At 52.2% G+C, this 19,596-nt stretch overlaps 4 protein-coding genes and 2 pseudogenes across 4 annotated transcripts; all 6 read right to left on the bottom strand.

Annotated features, from left to right (window-relative positions):
• Nucleotides 1-1,594: 1,594 nt before the first annotated feature.
• LOC136112905 (feather keratin B-4-like) lies at nt 1,595-2,352 on the bottom strand. Its single transcript, XM_065857818.1, has 2 exons — nt 2,245-2,352; nt 1,595-1,937 (listed from the first exon to the last, which is right to left on the bottom strand). Exons 1-2 carry the CDS (start codon nt 2,350-2,352, stop codon nt 1,629-1,631), a joined length of 417 nt encoding a protein of 138 aa, XP_065713890.1. The 3' UTR covers nt 1,595-1,628.
• Nucleotides 2,353-4,649: 2,297 nt separating this feature from the next.
• LOC136112924 (feather keratin B-4-like) lies at nt 4,650-5,474 on the bottom strand (annotated as a pseudogene).
• Nucleotides 5,475-7,299: 1,825 nt separating this feature from the next.
• On the bottom strand, nt 7,300-8,056 carry LOC136112999 (feather keratin B-4). The gene has a single exon (XM_065857940.2). The coding sequence runs from the start codon at nt 8,037-8,039 to the stop codon at nt 7,743-7,745; it is 297 nt and encodes a 98-aa protein (XP_065714012.1). The 5' UTR covers nt 8,040-8,056; the 3' UTR covers nt 7,300-7,742.
• A 2,383-nt stretch (nt 8,057-10,439) lies between these two features.
• On the bottom strand, nt 10,440-11,568 carry LOC136112988 (feather keratin B-4-like; annotated as a pseudogene).
• A 1,825-nt stretch (nt 11,569-13,393) lies between these two features.
• On the bottom strand, nt 13,394-14,577 carry LOC136112991 (feather keratin B-4-like). Its single transcript, XM_065857933.1, has 2 exons — nt 14,470-14,577; nt 13,394-14,154 (listed from the first exon to the last, which is right to left on the bottom strand). Exons 1-2 carry the CDS (start codon nt 14,575-14,577, stop codon nt 13,837-13,839), a joined length of 426 nt encoding a protein of 141 aa, XP_065714005.1. The 3' UTR covers nt 13,394-13,836.
• Nucleotides 14,578-16,391: 1,814 nt separating this feature from the next.
• LOC136112997 (feather keratin B-4) lies at nt 16,392-17,085 on the bottom strand. Its single transcript, XM_065857939.2, has one exon. The coding sequence runs from the start codon at nt 17,067-17,069 to the stop codon at nt 16,773-16,775; it is 297 nt and encodes a 98-aa protein (XP_065714011.1). The 5' UTR covers nt 17,070-17,085; the 3' UTR covers nt 16,392-16,772.
• Nucleotides 17,086-19,596: the final 2,511 nt, after the last annotated feature.

The following is a 19,596-nucleotide window of genomic DNA, read 5'->3' as shown; positions in this document are numbered from 1 at the left end:
CAGCAATGGTGGGGGAGGAATTTCTCCTTCAAGCAAGGAAGCTTACATTCATGGTATCAGTGCAAAACCTCTCTTCTCTTCTGAGGCTCCTTTCAATCACATCCCTGCCCCAGAAAATCCACAGGTAGTCCCCTAGCACACCTTCAGTGTCTCGCAGTCAGTACAGGTGCTGAAGGTCTGCTCAAAGGCTCCCCTGCTCTGCCACACCCCGCTCTTTCTGATCCCATGCTGCAGATGCTGCCATCTCTCCCTCGTATGATCTTTTCACCCTACCTGTCTTCTGCTGTCAGCTCAGCACAGCTCATGACTGCAGATGCAGAGTGCCCTTCCCAAGGGCCTTCCTGCACAGCAGGGCATGGGGGGGTTGGTGGCAGGGCTGTCTTTCAAGGAAGACAGGGCTTTAGCTGTGGGGAATGACACCATCGGGGTTCCCACAGGGTATGGGAAAACACAGGAGATGCCCCTTGCTCTCCCTGAAGTAGGAGTGGGTTGCACGGGGCAAAATATCATCTGTGGGGTCTAGAGCATGCGGGAGGAAGAGATGGGCAGCTTCTCCTCTCCCACATCACCAGTTGTTATACATGACAACAAAACACATGGGCAAGGTTTCTGTCCTCCATGATATGCGTGGTCTTGAAGTTCAGGGCAGAAAGGCAGGAATACACAAGGGTTCCATTCTGAAATGTATCTTTGTTTTGTTCATTCCAGGTACAAATTAATTATTAAATGCCCTCAGTTCATTGTCATGGGCCACAGGTCATACAATCTCCCAAGCAGTGACTCTGCAGCTCTGCAACATGGCTGAATAGTTCTGATAGGCAGCTGAGGGGCAAAAAAGAGTTGGTCTGGAGAAAGAAGTGAAGGGATACATCATGTCTTTAGACATCTCTTACACACCACACAACTCTTGACACCATGGAAAGCATCACAGGGGTTTGCTGAAGGACACAAAACTCTGATGTTAAAGACGAAGGAACGTGGATGCCTTTGGATAGTTTTGTCATGTATAAAGGACACTCTTAAACAGATGATAATCCATTTGGACAACCCCTGCCATCACTCCAAGATACTAATCAACAACAGCTTTTTGTCTATACCTTTATTTTGCCCTCCATTGGATCACATATCCCCCTGGACAGCTTTGCTGGAAATCCCAAGACAAGAGGAACACAAGGAGGCACAAATTACAATGCATCATAATTTTTAATAAGTATAAAGAATGAAACAAAGCAGTGCATGGTGGAAGGGACCCCATGCAGGCTGCTACAAGGGCAGCTGACAGTCAGACAACCCTTCACAGCAATGGGACACATGGCTTCCTCCTACACACACAGAGAGAGGAGGATGAGCAGGAACTCTCTCAACTTGATGCAGAATTTGCCGGTGGCGCAGGACAACAGGAGACAACAGAGACTCATGGTGCAGACAGGAAAGGAGGATAAGAGAAACACATTAGTTGGCAGAGCTTCCAGACGGCACAGGCTGGCACCTTGATTCCCACCCTCCTTTGCAGGAGGGCACAAGGACGATCAGTCCATCTGGAACCCCAGACCAGTAGATCCGTCCTTAGTCCAGTACATGGATTTGGGCTTCCTGGTTGATGCACGCTCTGGATATCCAGCCCGGCTTTAGCAGGGCAGGTACCTTCTGCTGTAGGAACGGCCACCAAGGCTAAAGCCCCCGGAGTTGATGGGCACTCCCTGCTCACTCAGGATGCTGCCGACAGCAGCGGAGGTGGAGGATCCCACAGCGGTGTTCTGGGGGAAGGAGCTGAGGATGGGTCCGGGCAGGGTCACCACCACGGGAGAGGGCTGGATCACCACCCGGGAGTCCTGGCACTGCCTGACACAGGGCTCGTTGCAGCTGTTGGCAAGAGGGGTTGGGCCACAGGGCTGGCACAGGTCATAGCAGGACATGGCTGCGGGATGGAGGTTCACCTGGGAGAGAGGGCAGGGAAAGCACAGGTAGCATGTGAGGTGCAGCCGGACAGTGGCCTTAGCAAGAGAAAAGGCACAGGCTGGGAAGCAGGGACAGGCAGCTTACAAAGAAAGTGTGAATAAAGTGCCCCAGTTCACAAGATTTCCCTGCAAAGAAACCCAAGGTCTTCTCCCACCTCCCACAGTACTGGCAAGGAGCTGAGAGTCACAAAAACTAGCCAGTGTCAAACAGAGCTCCAACAACTTCAGAAGCCAAACAGGAGAGCAAGACAAAGAGAAAAGTGAGGCAAAGGAGGTTGCAACTCACCTGTTCACCAAGGAGGAGAAGGCAAGAGAAGTGAATGAGGAGCCTAAAGTTGGACTGGCTTTTATACCAATCCAGACTGCCCCAGGCCCAGAGCCACCCTTTGTGCATGTCATGTGTTTACCAACAAGCTCATCTTGCATGCAAAGCATCACAGTTAAAGAAATGGGGACTCTGCTTATGTTCCCTGCAATGCTGCCTTTTCATTTCCCTGTTCCTGACGCATCCACTCAGCCACACAGGATCCTTTCAAGCGACAGTATTAGAGGCCAGTACGTTTTCAATACAAATTACACAGAAGTATTAGAAAAATGATCACTATGCACAGTACCTGAGCAAGGAGATTGCAGACACAGCAGGCAGGCGCAGCCCAGAGGCCAGCTCAGCCACCAGCTCTGTGGTGATGGAGCAGGACGGACAACAAGCAGCGCACTCAGTCCACACATCAGAAGCAGATCCAGTGAGGGTAACCTGGCCCAACAAAGCCCACTCATTGCTGACCAGAACCATAACTCCCACACAGACCCAAGAAAAGTCTCAGAAATCAGTAGGCAACTTATGGTCCACATTAATGGGACTCACGATCAGGCACAAACACATCTGCAGAACAGCAAGAGACTTACACTCCTGCCATCAAATTTAAAAAAGGGCCCAAGGCTCGGGACATGAGCTAAAATAGAGCCCTGGGTCAAAGGGGAGAGGGAGGAGTGTGAGCCCCCAGGTGAGGCTCATCAGGGCCTCTGAGTGTGTTGTTCCTGAATTCAGGCCACTGATTTGTGAGAAGAGGAAGTCTCCTGTGCACCTGGGACTCAGGACACCAGCTCCATCTATCACAGCAATGGTGGGGGAGGAATTTCTCCTTCGAGCAAGGAAGCTTACATTCATGGTATCAGTACAAAACCTCTCTTCTCTTCTGAGGCTCCTTTCAATCACATCCCTGCCCCAGAAAATCCACAGGTAGTCCCCTAGCACACCTTCAGTGTCTCGCAGTCAGTACAGGTGCTGAAGGTCTGCTCAAAGGCTCCCCTGCTCTGCCACACCCCGCTCTTTCTGATCCCATGCTGCAGATGCTGCCATCTCTCCCTCGTATGATCTTTTCACCCTACCTGTCTTCTGCTGTCAGCTCAGCACAGCTCATGATCGTAGATGCAGAGTACCCTTCCCAAGGGCCTTCCTGCACAGCAGGGCATGGGGGCGTTGGTGGCAGGGCTGTCTTTCAAGGAAGACAGGGCTTTAGCTGTGGGAAATGACACCATCGGGGTTCCCACAGGGTATGGGAAAACACAGGAGATGACCCTTGCTCTCCCTGAAGTAGGAGTGGGGTACACGGGGCAAAATATCATCTGTGGAGGACTAGAGCATGTGGGAGGAAGAGATGAGCAGCTTATCCCATGCAGCAGAACTCGACACTGTGTTCTCATTGAGTTGACCACATCAAGTACATGACAACTCCATGCATGAACAAATTTACTTTTCCCTGATGTCACTGGTTTTGCTGTTCATGGTTGGAAGGCAGGAAGAAACAATGGCTGCATCCTGGAACATTTCTTTCTTTACTTTCTCTGGTTTTAAAGGGATAGAAAGATACTTCATACATGCACTCAGTTCTGTGTTGTGGGTCAGAGGTCACGCAAGGTGCCAAATGTGATTCTGCACTTCTGCCAACATTGCTCCGTCATTCAGAAAGGGGCCTAGAGGCACAAAGAGATAGTCGGGGGACAGAAGTGAAGGAACAAATCTCTTTGGCAATCTGTCACATACAACACCCATCTTAGAGCCATGGAAATCATCACTGGGCTGGATGAGAGACACAGGATGTCTGGTATTCAGGCCCAAATGATCTGGGTGGTTTGGATGGCTTCATCTCATAGAAAAGGCAGTTCCTATCCAGCGATCATTTCAGTGGGACTGTAGTCCTCTGAATCCCCCAAGACAATGACACACATTTAGCTATGCCTTTACCCTGTGTACCATCACTTTTCACCCTGGACATCTTGGATGGGCATCCAAGGATGGAAAGAACACAAGGAGACTCAAATTACAATGCAGCATAAACTTTAATAAGTCTAAAGAATTAAACAGTGCAGCACATGGTGAAAGGGACCTTGTGCAAGCTGCTACAAGGGCAGCTGAAAGTCAGGCACCCCTTCACAGCAATGGGACATGCTTCTTCCTTCCACACACATGGGGAGAGGATGAAGAGTAGGACTCCTGCTCAGCTTGTGTCAAGACAAAATGGTAGCACAGAACAACAGGAGACAACAGGGACTCGTGATGCAGAGAGGAAAGTAGCAGAAGAAGAAGACATAAGTTGACTGTGTTTCCAGACAGCACAGACTGGCACCTTGTTTCCCTCCCTCCTTTGCAGGAGGTCAAGATGGTGCTCAACCCATCTGGAAACCCTGGCCAGCAGCTCCGTTCTCAGTCCGGTACATGGATTTGGGCTTCCCGGTCAATGCAGCTCTGGACGTCCAGCCCGGCTTTAGCAGGGCAGGTACCTTCTGCTGTAGGAACGGCCACCAAGGCCACCAAGGCTAAAGCCCCCGGAGTTGATGGGCACTCCCTGCTCGCTCAGGATGCTGCCAACAGCAGCGGAGGTGGAGGATCCCACAGCGGTGTTCTGAGGGAAGGAGCTGAGGATGGGTCCGGGCAGGGTCACCACCACGGGAGAGGGCTGGATCACCACCCGGGAGTCCTGGCACTGCCTGACACAGGGCTCGTTGCAGCTGTTGGCAAGAGGGGTTGGGCCACAGGGCTGGCACAGGTCGTAGCAGGACATGGCTGCGGGATGGAGGTTCACCTGGGAGAGAGGGCAGGGAAAGCACAGGCAGCATGTGAGGTGCAGCCGGACAGTGTCCTCAACAAGAGAAAAGGCACAGGCTGGGAAGCAGGGACAGGCAGCATAGGGAGACAAAGTAAAGAGCCCCAGTTCCCAAGGGGGCCCTAGAAACATCGTCAAGACCTTCTTGCACCTTCCTCCACTGTGGCAAGGAGAACAGAGATGCTGGGAGCAGAATCAAGGAGCAAGTCTAACAGAAAGGTACATCCAGAAAAAGACCCAGGTAAGGCCGAAAGACAAAGAGGGAAACAAGAGAAGGACTGAGGCAAAGGAGGTTGCAACTCACCTGCTCACCAAAGAGGAGAAGGCAAGAGAAGTGGATGAGGAGCCTAAAGTTGGACTGACTTTTATACCAATCCAGACTGCCCCAGGCCTAGAGCCACCCATTGCGCATGTCATGTGTTTACCAACAAGCTCATCTTGCATGCAAAGCATCACAATTATAGAAATGGGGACGCTGCTTATGTTCCCTGCAACGCTGCCTTTTCATTTCCCTGTTCCTGACGCATCCACTCAGCCATACAGGCTCCTTTCAAGTGACAGTATAAGAGGTCCAAATGTTTCCAGGCAAGTGACTGCTCAACATGGGGTGATGCTGCAGCCAGTGATGAGGAGTGTTCTGCCTCGCAAGGTGATGCCAGACTCCTGCCCTCCAGGGCCTCATTTCAAAGTGTTTCCTGATGAATGAGGCCGGTCTCCTCCTAAACCTGAGGCTTTGACCTGGACATACCCATGCAAGGGTCAAACCATCAGTCGCTCTCCCTCAGGCGGTGCTCACTCACACTGTAGTAGGTATCCCCTTTCTAGGCTGCACCTCTGCTCTTGGGTTTTAGACTCTTAGCTTGATCTTTGTCCTCAACATAAGCTTGCTAGGCTCTTTTTGCCATCTTCTTTCCCTCCTTCATCCCTAGCTCCCTTAAGCAGCAGAGTACTACTGGTTAGGAACGAAGGCTATTCCCCTCCCAACGCGCTCTGCTGAACACCTCTGGTGAAGCTGGAGGCATCCCAGTGTCCGAGGCAGCCCAGTGCCCAAGGCACATGCTGGCCAATCCATACACATCCTTCTTCCTGTCCCTGTCTTTGCCACAACTTCTGCTTTGGCCATCCAGACTGCTGGCACACCAGGCATGACCAGATACTCGGCACGTTTTCCACAGGACACCCAGGCCTGCTCAGCAGCAGACAGGGTCCACGCCTCTTTGCAAGGACTGTTGGAGGAGCACAGCACAGAGTTGCCTTCCTCTCTACCGGAAGCATTGTCAGACTCACAGAAGCAAAGCGTTGCCTCTGCAGGACAAGGGCACGAGAGGGAGGGACTAAGAACAGAACTGGGAGGGTACAGCTCCCTCAGTCTCCACATTTTGAGGTCTTGTTTGAGGGACAAAAAGATCACTGTTTGGGACCTCTCCTGACACAGCCTGCTCAGCAGCTGAGTGGTAGTTCAGGAGGAGTTACTGCGCATCTGCTCCAGACTCACATCCCTTCAGGGCGCAGTGACACACACAGAAGGACTGTGCAACACTGAATGCGTCTGTCCACAACACCGCTCTTTTTTGGGTAAATATGACTTTCCTGCTTCCTTCTAGTGTCCACAGAGCTTCCTGGACTTGTCACCACCACTATATATCCCTTTCAGATGACAGAGGACCATCCCTGTGTGTCCATCCCTCTCCCCTACCCATTTTAAACATCCATGCTCAGCCCATCCCTATTGTGACAAAATCTAGCCAAGCACCCTCATCTCCTCTTATGCAGTTCAGCTGGCTTCCGCATACCACTTCAAGTCCTCTGGGACTTCCTCCACTTCCAGGGTTTGGAAGAAGTGCTTGGAGGAGAAAAGGGAAGGACACAATCCAGGTGACAACATGCAATCAGAGCCTTGGAAAGGTGGGTCTTGGCTTGCAGAGAAATGTCTTCCAGCAGGTTAATGGCTTGCCTCATCAACTGGAAGCCAGTATCCAGATTCACTTGCTGCTCACATATCCCTTGGGAGAGCTCCTAGCCACCCTTCCCAGTCTCAGACACTACCACACACCCTTCCACTGCTGCATGTCTCTTCCAATGACTGTGGCCCTTGAGGGCACTCAGCTTCTCTAAGCATGAGGAAGGTCCACCATAGCCTCTTATTCATCCACCCACTTCCCCCAGCATTGCTTCACATTTCACCCGTTCAGCTTGGCTTGGCACCCCAGGAGGGAAGGAACATGAGGAGTCTCAACTCACAATGCAACATAAGTTTTAATGAGTCTAAAGAATGAAACAAAGCAGGGCATGGTGGAAGGGACCCCATGCAGGCTGCTACAAGGGCAGCTGACAGTCAGACACCCCTTCACAGCAATGGGACACACGTCTTCCTCCTACACACACAGCAAGAGGATGATGGCCGGGAGGCCTCTCAGTTTGCTGCAGGGTGAAATGGTGGCACAGGACAGCAGGAGAAAACAGGGACTCATGATGCAGGGAAGAAAGTACCCAAAGAAGACAACATCAGTTGGCCGTGTTTCCAGACAGCACAGGCAGGCACCTTGATTCCCCTCCTCTTTTGCAGGAGGGCACAAGGATGATCAGTCCATCTGGAACCCCAGACCAGTAGATCTGTCCTCAATCCAGCACCAGGCCTTGGGCTTCATGGTCGATGCAGCTCTGGACGTCCAGCCCGGCTTTAGCAGGGCAGGTACCTTCTGCTGTAGGAACGGCCACCAAGGCCACCAAGGCTAAAGCCCCCGGAGTTGATGGGCACTCCCTGCTCGCTCAGGATGCTGCCAACAGCAGCGGAGGTGGAGGATCCCACAGCGGTGTTCTGGGGGAAGGAGCTGAGGATGGGTCCGGGCAGGGTCACCACCACGGGAGAGGGCTGGATCACCACCCGGGAGTCCTGGCACTGCCTGACACAGGGCTCGTTGCAGCTGTTGGCAAGAGGGGTTGGGCCACAGGGCTGGCACAGGTCGTAGCAGGACATGGCTGCGGGATGGAGGTTCACCTGGGAGAGAGGGCAGGGAAAGCACAGGTAGCATGTGAGGTGCAGCCGGACAGTGGCCTTAGCAAGAGAAAAGGCACAGGCTGGGAAGCAGGGACAGGCAGCTTACAAAGAAAGTGTGAATAAAGTGCCCCAGTTCACAAGATTTCCCTGCAAAGAAACCCAAGGTCTTCTCCCACCTCCCACAGTACTGGTAAGGAGCTGAGGGTCACAAAAATACTAAAGGAGCAAGTATGTCTGAAGAAGCTATACCTCGGTCAGGAGACAAAGTAGAGAACAAGAGAAAGGAAGAGAGAGGCAAAGGAGGTTGCAACTCACCTGTTCACCAAGGAGGAGAAGGCAAGAGAAGTGGATGAGGAGCCTAAAGTTGGACTGACTTTTATACCAATCCAGACTGCCCCAGGCCCAGAGCCACCCTTTGTGCATGTCATGTGTTTACCAACAAGCTCATCTTGCATGCAAAGCATCACAATTAAAGAAATGGGGACTCTGCTTATGTTCCCTGCAACACTGCCTTTCCATTTCCCTGTTGCTGACGCATCCACTCAGCCACACAGGATCCTTTCAAGCAACAGTATTAGAGGCCAGTACATTTTCAAAGCAAATTACACGGAAGTAATAGAAAAATGATCACTATGCACAGTACCTGAGGAAAGAAAATGCAGACACAGCAGGCAGGCGCAGCCCAGAGGCCAGCTCAGCCACCAGCTCTGTGGTGATGGAGCAGGACTGACAACAAGCAGCGCACTCAGTCCACACATCAGGACCAGATCTAATGATGGAGCCTACTCATTGCTGACCACAGCCGTAACTCCCACACAGACCCAAGAAAAGTCTCAGAAATCTGGGGGATACTTAGAGTCCAGATTTACAGGATAAGCAAATCTATAAAGCAACAGGAGGCTTACACTCCTGCCACCAACCTGAAGAAAGAGCTAAAGCCTCAGGACAGACCTTAAATAGATCCCCGGGTCAAAGGGGACTAAGGAGAGCCCCCAGGTGAGGCTCATGAAGGGCACTGAGTGTGTTGTTCCTGAATTCAGGCCACTGATTTGTGAGAAGAGGAAGTCTCCTGTGCACCTGGGACTCAGGACACCAGCTCCATCTATCACAGCAATGGTGGGGGAGGAATTCCTCCTTTGAGCAAGGAAGCTTACATTCATGGTATCAGTGCAAAATCTCTCTCCTCTTCTGAGGCTCCTTTCAATCACATCCCTGCCCCAGAAAATCCACAGGTAGTCCCCTAGCACACCTTGAGTGTCTCGCAGTCAGTACATGTGCTGAAGGTCTGCTCAAAGGCTCCCCTGCCCTGCCACACCCCGCTCTTTCTGATCCCATGCTGCAGATGCTGCCATCTCTCCCTCGTATGATCTTTTCACCCTACCTGTCTTCTGCTGTCAGCTCAGCACAGCTCATGACTGCAGATGCAGAGTACCCTTCCCAAGGGCCTTCCTGCACAGCAGGGCATGGGAGGGTTGGTGACAGGGCTGTCTTTCAAGGAAGACAGGGCTTTAGCTGTGGGAAATGACACCATCGGGGTTCCCACAGGGTATGGGAAAACACAGGAGATGACCCTTGCTCTCCCTGAAGTAGGAGTGGGTTACATGGGGCAAAATATCATCTGTGGAGGACTAGAGCATGTGGGAGGAAGAGATGAGCAGCTTATCCCATGCAGCAGAACTCGACACTGTGTTCTCATTGAGTTGACCACACCAAGTACATGACAACTCCATGCATGAGCAAATTTACTTTTCCCTGATGTCACTGGTTTTGCTGTTCATGGTTGGAAGGCAGGAAGAAACAATGGCTGCATCCTGGAACATTTCTTTCTTTACTTTCTCTGGTTTTAAAGGGATAGAAAGATACTTCATACGTGCACTCAGTTCTGTGTTGTGGGTCAGAGGTCACACAAGGTGCCAAATGTGATTCTGCACTTCTGCCAACATTGCTCCGTCATTCAGAAAGGGGCCTAGAGGCACAAAGAGATAGTCGGGGGACAGAAGTGAAGGAACAAATCTCTTTGGCAATCTGTCACATACGACACCCGTCTTAGAGCCATGGAAATCATCACTGGGCTGGATGAGAGACACAGGATGTCTGTTATTCAGGCCCAAATGATCTGGGTGGTTTGGATGGCTTCATCTCATAGAAAAGGCAGTTCCTATCCAGCGATCATTTCAGTGGGACTGTAGTCCTCTGAATCCCCCAAAACAATGACACACATTTAGCTATGCCTTTACCCTGTGTACCATCACTTTTTACCCTGGACATTTGGATGGGCATCCAAGGAAGGAAAGAACACGAGGAGACTCAAATTACAATGCAGCATAAACTTTAATAAGTCTAAAGAATTAAACAGTGCAGCACATGGTGAAAGGGACCTTGTGCAAGCTGCTACAAGGGCAGCTGAAAGTCAGGCACCCCTTCACAGCAATGGGACATGCTTCTTCCTTCCACACACATGGGGAGAGGATGAAGAGTAGGACTCCTGCTCAGCTTGTGTCAAGACAAAACGGTAGCACAGAACAACAGGAGACAACAGGGACTCGTGATGCAGCGAGGAAAGTAGCAGAAGAAGAAGACATAAGTTGACTGTGTTTCCAGACAGCACAGACTGGCACCTGGTTTCCCTCCCTTCTTTGCAGGAGGTCAAGATGGTGCTCAGCCCATCTGGAAACCCTGGCCAGCAGCTCCGTCCTCAGTCCGGTACATGGATTTGGGCTTCCTGGTCGATGCAGCTCTGGACGTCCAGCCCGGTTTTAGCAGGGCAGGTACCTTCTGCCATAGGAACGACCACCAAGGCCACCAAGGCTAAAGCCCCCGGAGTTGATGGGCACTCCCTGCTCGCTCAGGATGCTGCCAACAGCAGCGGAGGTGGAGGATCCCACAGCGGTGTTCTGAGGGAAGGAGCTGAGGATGGGTCCGGGCAGGGTCACCACCACGGGAGAGGGCTGGATCACCACCCGGGAGTCCTGGCACTGCCTGACACAGGGCTCGTTGCAGCTGTTGGCAAGAGGGGTTGGGCCACAGGGCTGGCACAGGTCGTAGCAGGACATGGCTGCGGGATGGAGGTTCACCTGGGAGAGAGGGCAGGGAAAGCACAGGCAGCATGTGAGGTGCAGCCGGACAGTGGCCTTAGCAAGAGAAAAGGCACAGGCTGGGCAGCAGGGACAGGCAGCATAGGGAGACAAAGTAAAGAGCCTCAGTTCCCAAGGGGGCCCTAGAAACATCATCAAGTCCTTCTTGCACCTTCCTCCACTGTGGCAAGGAGAACAGAGATGCTGGGAGCAGAATCAAGGAGCAAGTCTAACAGAAAAGGTACATCCAGAAAAAGACCCAGGTAAGGCTGAAAGACAAAGAGGGAAACAAGAGAAGGACTGAGGCAAAGGAGGTTGCAACTCACCTGCTCACCAAAGAGGAGAAGGCAAGAGAAGTGGATGAGGAGCCTAAAGTTGGACTGACTTTTATACCAATCCAGACTGCCCCAGGCCTAGAGCCACCCATTGCGCATGTCATGTGTTTACCAACAAGCTCATCTTGCATGCAAAGCATCACAATTATAGAAATGGGGACGCTGCTTATGTTCCCTGCAACGCTGCCTTTTCATTTCCCTGTTCCTGACACGTCCACTCAACCACACAGGCTCCTTTCAAGTGACAGTATAAGAGGCCCAAATGTTTCCAGGCAAGTGACTGCTCAACATGGGGTGATGCTGCAGCCAGTGATGAGGAGTGTTCTGCCTCGCAAGGTGATGCCAGACTCCTGCCCTCCAGGGCCTCATTTCAAAGTGTTTCCTGATGAATGAGGCCGGTCTCCTCCTAAACCTGAGGCTTTGACCTGGACATACCCATGCAAGGGTCAAACCATCAGTCGCTCTCCCTCAGGCGGTGCTCACTCACACTGTAGTAGGTATCCCCTTTCTAGGCTGCACCTCTGCTCTTGGGTTTTAGACTCTTAGCTTGATCTTTGTCCTCAACATAAGCTTGCTAGGCTCTTTTTGCCATCTTCTTTCCCTCCTTCATCCCTAGCTCCCTTAAGCAGCAGAGTACTACTGGTTAGGAACGAAGGCTATTCCCCTCCCAACGCGCTCTGCTGAACACCTCTGGTGAAGCTGGAGGCATCCCAGTGTCCGAGGCAGCCCAGTGCCCAAGGCACATGCTGGCCAATCCATACACATCCTTCTTCCTGTCCCTGTCTTTGCCACAACTTCTGCTTTGGCCATCCAGACTGCTGGCACACCAGGCATGACCAGATACTCGGCACGTTTTCCACAGGACACCCAGGCCTGCTCAGCAGCAGACAGGGTCCACGCCTCTTTGCAAGGACCGTTGGAGGAGCACAGCACAGAATTGCCTTCCTCTCTACCGGAAGCATTGTCAGACTCACAGAAGCAAAGCGTTGCCTCTACAGGACAAGGGCACGAGAGGGAGGGACTAAGAACAGAACTGGGAGGGTACAGCTCCCTCAGTCTCCACATTTTGAGGTCTTGTTTGAGGGACAAAAAGATCACTGTTTGGGACCTCTCCTGACACAGCCTGCTCAGCAGCTGAGTGGTAGTTCAGGAGGAGTTACTGCACATCTGCTCCAGACTCACATCCCTTCAGGGCGCAGTGACACACACAGAAGGACTGTGCAACACTGAATGCGTCTGTCCACAACACCGCTCTTTTTTGGGTAAATATGACTTTCCTGCTTCCTTCTAGTGTCCACAGAGCTTCCTGGACTTGTCACCACCACTATATATCCCTTTCAGATGACAGAGGACCATCCCTGTGTGTCCATCCCTCTCCCCTACCCATTTTAAACATCCATGCTCAGCCCATCCCTATTGTGACAAAATCTAGCCAAGCACCCTCATCTCCTCTTATGCAGTTCAGCTGGCTTCCGCATACCACTTCAAGTCCTCTGGGACTTCCTCCACTTCCAGGGTTTGGAAGAAGTGCTTGGAGGAGAAAAGGGAAGGACACAATCCAGGTGACAACATGCAATCAGAGCCTTGGAAAGGTGGGTCTTGGCTTGCAGAGAAATGTCTTCCAGCAGGTTAATGGCTTGCCTCATCAACTGGAAGCCAGTATCCAGATTCACTTGCTGCTCACATATCCCTTGGGAGAGCTCCTAGCCACCCTTCCCAGTCTCAGACACTACCACACACCCTTCCACTGCTGCATGTCTCTTCCAATGACTGTGGCCCTTGAGGGCACTCAGCTTCTCTAAGCATGAGGAAGGTCCACCATAGCCTCTTATTCATCCACCCACTTCCCCCAGCATTGCTTCACATTTCACCCGTTCAGCTTGGCTTGGCACCCCAGGAGGGAAGGAACATGAGGAGTCTCAACTCACAATGCAACATAAGTTTTAATGAGTCTAAAGAATGAAACAAAGCAGGGCATGGTGGAAGGGACCCCATGCAGGCTGCTACAAGGGCAGCTGACAGTCAGACACCCCTTCACAGCAATGGGACACACGTCTTCCTCCTACACACACAGCAAGAGGATGATGGCCGGGAGGCCTCTCAGTTTGCTGCAGGGTGAAATGGTGGCACAGGACAGCAGGAGAAAACAGGGACTCATGATGCAGGGAAGAAAGTACCCAAAGAAGACAACATCAGTTGGCCGTGTTTCCAGACAGCACAGGCAGGCACCTTGATTCCCCTCCTCTTTTGCAGGAGGGCACAAGGATGATCAGTCCATCTGGAACCCCAGACCAGTAGATCTGTCCTCAATCCAGCACCAGGCCTTGGGCTTCATGGTCGATGCAGCTCTGGACGTCCAGCCCGGCTTTAGCAGGGCAGGTACCTTCTGCTGTAGGAACGGCCACCAAGGCCACCAAGGCTAAAGCCCCCGGAGTTGATGGGCACTCCCTGCTCGCTCAGGATGCTGCCAACAGCAGCGGAGGTGGAGGATCCCACAGCGGTGTTCTGGGGGAAGGAGCTGAGGATGGGTCCGGGCAGGGTCACCACCACGGGAGAGGGCTGGATCACCACCCGCGAGTCCTGGCACTGCCTGACACAGGGCTCGTTGCAGCTGTTGGCAAGAGGGGTTGGGCCACAGGGCTGGCACAGGTCGTAGCAGGACATGGCTGCGGGATGGAGGTTCACCTGGGAGAGAGGGCAGGGAAAGCACAGGTAGCATGTGAGGTGCAGCCGGACAGTGGCCTTAGCAAGAGAAAAGGCACAGGCTGGGAAGCAGGGACAGGCAGCTTACAAAGAAAGTGTGAATAAAGTGCCCCAGTTCACAAGATTTCCCTGCAAAGAAACCCAAGGTCTTCTCCCACCTCCCACAGTACTGGCAAGGAGCTGAGAGTCACAAAAATACTAAAGGAGCAAGTATGTCTGAAGAAGCTATACCTCGGTCAGGAGACAAAGTAGAGAACAAGAGAAAGGAAGAGAGAGGCAAAGGAGGTTGCAACTCACCTGTTCACCAAGGAGGAGAAGGCAAGAGAAGTGGATGAGGAGCCTAAAGTTGGACTGGCTTTTATACCAATCCAGTCTGCCCCAGGCCCAGAGCCATCCTTTGTGCATGTCATGTGTTTACCAACAAGCTCATCTTGCATGCAAAGCATCACAATTAAAGAAATGGGGACGCTGCTTATGTTCCCTGCAATGTTGCCTTTTCATTTCCCTGTTGCTGACGCGTCCACTCAGGCACACAGGATCCTTTCAAGCGACAGTATTAGAGGCCAGTACATTTTCAAAGCAAATTACACGGAAGTAATAGAAAAAAGATCACTATGCACAGTACCTGAGGAAAGAAAATGCACACACAGCAGGCAGGCGCAGCCCAGAGGCCAGCTCAGCCACCAGCTTCGTGGTGATGGAGTAGGACTGACAACAAGCAGCGCACTCAGTCCACACATCAGGACCAGATCTAATGATGGAACCTACTCATTGCTGACCAGAGTCATAACTCCCACACAGACCCAAGAAAAGTCTCAGAAATCTGAGGGACACTTAGAGTCCAGATTTACAGGATAAGCAAATCTACAAAGCAACAGGAGGCTTACACTCCTGCCACCAACCTGAAGAAAGAACTAAAGCCTCAGGACAGACCTTAAATAGATCCCCGGGTCAAAGGGGACTAAGGAGAGCCCCCAGGTGAGGCTCATGAAGGGCACTGAGTGTGTTGTTCCTGAATTCAGGCCACTGATTTGTGAGAAGAGGAAGTCTCCTGTGCACCTGGGACTCAGGACACCAGCTCCATCTATCACAGCAATGGTGGGGGAGGAATTCCTCCTTCGAGCAAGGAAGCTTACATTCATGGTATCAGTGCAAAACCTCTCTTCTGAGGCTCCTTTCAATCACACCCCTGCCCCAGAAAATCCACAGGTAGTCCCCTAGCACACCTTCAGTGTCTCGCAGTCAGTACAGGTGCTGAAGGTCTGCTCAAAGGCTCCCCTGCTCTGCCACACCCCGCTCTTTCTGATCCCATGCTGCAGATGCTGCCATCTCTCCCTCGTATGATCTTTTCACCCTACCTGTCTTCTGCTGTCAGCTCAGCACAGCTCATGACTGTAGATGCAGAGTGCCCTTCCCAAGGGCCTTCCTGCACAGCAGGGCACGGAGGGGTTGGTGGCAGGGCTGTCTTTCAAGGAAGACAGGGCTTTAGCTGTGGGAAATGACACCATCGGGGTTCCCACAGGGTATGGGAAAACACAGGAGATGCCCCTTGCTCTCCCTGAAGTAGGAGTGGGTTGCACGGGGCAAAATATCATCTGTGGAGGACTAGAGCATGTGGGAGGAAGGGATAGGCAGCTTATCCCATGCGGCAGAACTCGCCACTGTGTCCTTATTGAGTTGACCACACCAAGTACATGACAACTCCATGCATGAGCAAATTTACTTTTCCCTGATGTCACTGGTCTTGCTGTTCATGGTTGGAAGGCAGGAAGAAACAATGGCTGCATTGCTCCGTCATTCAGAAAGGGACCTGGATTCACAAAGAGATAGTCGGGGGACAGAAGTGAAGGAACAAATCTCTTTGGCAATCTGTCACATACGACACCCATCTTAGAGCCATGGAAATCATCACTGGGCTGGATGAGAGACACAGGATGTCTGGTATTCAGGCCCAAATGATCTGGGTGGTTTGGATGGCTTCATCTCATAGAAAAGGCAGTTCCTATCCAGCGATCATTTCAGTGGGACTGTAGTCCTCTGAATCCCCCAAGACAATGACACACATTTAGCTATGCCTTTACCCTGTGTACCATCACTTTTTACCCTGGACATTTGGATGGGCATCCAAGGAAGGAAAGAACACGAGGAGACTCAAATTACAATGCAGCATAAACTTTAATAAGTCTAAAGAATTAAACAGTGCAGCACATGGTGAAAGGGACCTTGTGCAAGCTGCTACAAGGGCAGCTGAAAGTCAGGCACCCCTTCACAGCAATGGGACATGCTTCTTCCTTCCACACACATGGGGAGAGGATGAAGAGTAGGACTCCTGCTCAGCTTGTGTCAAGACAAAACGGTAGCACAGAACAACAGGAGACAACAGGGACTCGTGATGCAGAGAGGAAAGTAGCAGAAGAAGAAGACATAAGTTGACTGTGTTTCCAGACAGCACAGACTGGCACCTGGTTTCCCTCCCTTCTTTGCAGGAGGTCAAGATGGTGCTCAGCCCATCTGGAAACCCTGGCCAGCAGCTCCGTCCTCAGTCCGGTACATGGATTTGGGCTTCCTGGTCGATGCAGCTCTGGACGTCCAGCCCGGCTTTAGCAGGGCAGGTACCTTCTGCTGTAGGAACGGCCACCAAGGCCACCAAGGCTAAAGCCCCCGGAGTTGATGGGCACTCCCTGCTCGCTCAGGATGCTGCCAACAGCAGCGGAGGTGGAGGATCCCACAGCAGTGTTCTGGGGGAAGGAGCTGAGGATGGGTCCGGGCAGGGTCACCACCACGGGAGAGGGCTGGATCACCACCCGGGAGTCCTGGCACTGCCTGACACAGGGCTCGTTGCAGCTGTTGGCAAGAGGGGTTGGGCCACAGGGCTGGCACAGGTCGTAGCAGGACATGGCTGCGGGATGGAGGTTCACCTGGGAGAGAGGGCAGGGAAAGCACAGGCAGCATGTGAGGTGCAGCCGGACAGTGGCCTTAGCAAGAGAAAAGGCACAGGCTGGGCAGCAGGGACAGGCAGCATAGGGAGACAAAGTAAAGAGCCTCAGTTCCCAAGGGGGCCCTAGAAACATCAAGTCCTTCTTGCACCTTCCTCCACTGTGGCAAGGAGAACAGAGATGCTGGGAGCAGAATCAAGGAGCAAGTCTAACAGAAAAGGTACATCCAGAAAAAGACCCAGGTAAGGCCGAAAGACAAAGAGGGAAACAAGAGAAGGACTGAGGCAAAGGAGGTTGCAACTCACCTGCTCACCAAAGAGGAGAAGGCAAGAGAAGTGGATGAGGAGCCTAAAGTTGGACTGACTTTTATACCAATCCAGACTGCCCCAGGCCTAGAGCCACCCATTGCGCATGTCATGTGTTTACCAACAAGCTCATCTTGCATGCAAAGCATCACAATTAAAGAAATGGGGACGCTGCTTATGTTCCCTGCAATGCTGCCTTTTCATTTCCCTGTTCCTGACGCGTCCACTCAACCACACAGGCTCCTTTCAAGTGACAGTATAAGAGGCCCAAATGTTTCCAGGCAAGTGACTGCTCAACATGGGGTGATGCTGCAGCCAGTGATGAGGAGTGTTCTGCCTTGCAAGGTGATGCCAGACTCCTGCCCTCCAGGGCCTCATTTCAAAGTGTTTCCTGATGAATGAGGCCGGTCTCCTCCTAAACCTGAGGCTTTGACCTGGACATACCCATGCAAGGGTCAAACCATCAGTCGCTCTCCCTCAGGCGGTGCTCACTCACACTGTAGTAGGTATCCCCTTTCTAGGCTGCACCTCTGCTCTTGGGTTTTAGACTCTTAGCTTGATCTTTGTCCTCAACATAAGCTTGCTAGGCTCTTTTTGCCATCTTCTTTCCCTCCTTCATCCCTAGCTCCCTTAAGCAGCAGAGTACTACTGGTTAGGAACGAAGGCTATTCCCCTCCCAACGCGCTCTGCTGAACACCTCTGGTGAAGCTGGAGGCATCCCAGTGTCCGAGGCAGCCCAGTGCCCAAGGCACATGCTGGCCAATCCATACACATCCTTCTTCCTGTCCCTGTCTTTGCCACAACTTCTGCTTTGGCCATCCAGACTGCTGGCACACCAGGCATGACCAGATACTCGGCACGTTTTCCACAGGACACCCAGGCCTGCTCAGCAGCAGACAGGGTCCACGCCTCTTTGCAAGGACTGTTGGAGGAGCACAGCACAGAGTTGCCTTCCTCTCTACCGGAAGCATTGTCAGACTCACAGAAGCAAAGCGTTGCCTCTGCAGGACAAGGGCACGAGAGGGAGGGACTAAGAACAGAACTGGGAGGGTACAGCTCCCTCAGTCTCCACATTTTGAGGTCTTGTTTGAGGGACAAAAAGATCACTGTTTGGGACCTCTCCTGACACAGCCTGCTCAGCAGCTGAGTGGTAGTTCAGGAGGAGTTACTGCGCATCTGCTCCAGACTCACATCCCTTCAGGGCGCAGTGACACACACAGAAGGACTGTGCAACACTGAATGCGTCTGTCCACAACACCGCTCTTTTTTGGGTAAATATGACTTTCCTGCTTCCTTCTAGTGTCCACAGAGCTTCCTGGACTTGTCACCACCACTATATATCCCTTTCAGATGACAGAGGACCATCCCTGTGTGTCCATCCCTCTCCCCTACCCATTTTAAACATCCATGCTCAGCCCATCCCTATTGTGACAAAATCTAGCCAAGCACCCTCATCTCCTCTTATGCAGTTCAGCTGGCTTCCGCATACCACTTCAAGTCCTCTGGGACTTCCTCCACTTCCAGGGTTTGGAAGAAGTGCTTGGAGGAGAAAAGGGAAGGACACAATCCAGGTGACAACATGCAATCAGAGCCTTGGAAAGGTGGGTCTTGGCTTGCAGAGAAATGTCTTCCAGCAGGTTAATGGCTTGCCTCATCAACTGGAAGCCAGTATCCAGATTCACTTGCTGCTCACATATCCCTTGGGAGAGCTCCTAGCCACCCTTCCCAGTCTCAGACACTACCACACACCCTTCCACTGCTGCATGTCTCTTCCAATGACTGTGGCCCTTGAGGGCACTCAGCTTCTCTAAGCATGAGGAAGGTCCACCATAGCCTCTTATTCATCCACCCACTTCCCCCAGCATTGCTTCACATTTCACCCGTTCAGCTTGGCTTGGCACCCCAGGAGGGAAGGAACATGAGGAGTCTCAACTCACAATGCAACATAAGTTTTAATGAGTCTAAAGAATGAAACAAAGCAGGGCATGGTGGAAGGGACCCCATGCAGGCTGCTACAAGGGCAGCTGACAGTCAGACACCCCTTCACAGCAATGGGACACACGTCTTCCTCCTACACACACAGCAAGAGGATGATGGCCGGGAGGCCTCTCAGTTTGCTGCAGGGTGAAATGGTGGCACAGGACAGCAGGAGAAAACAGGGACTCATGATGCAGGGAAGAAAG

This window comes from Patagioenas fasciata, chromosome 30 (genome assembly GCF_037038585.1).
Source record: "Patagioenas fasciata isolate bPatFas1 chromosome 30, bPatFas1.hap1, whole genome shotgun sequence".
NCBI lineage: Eukaryota > Metazoa > Chordata > Aves > Columbiformes > Columbidae > Patagioenas > Patagioenas fasciata.
The sequence above is the reverse complement of the archived record's forward strand: the minus strand, read 5'-3'. Positions and strand labels throughout refer to the sequence as shown.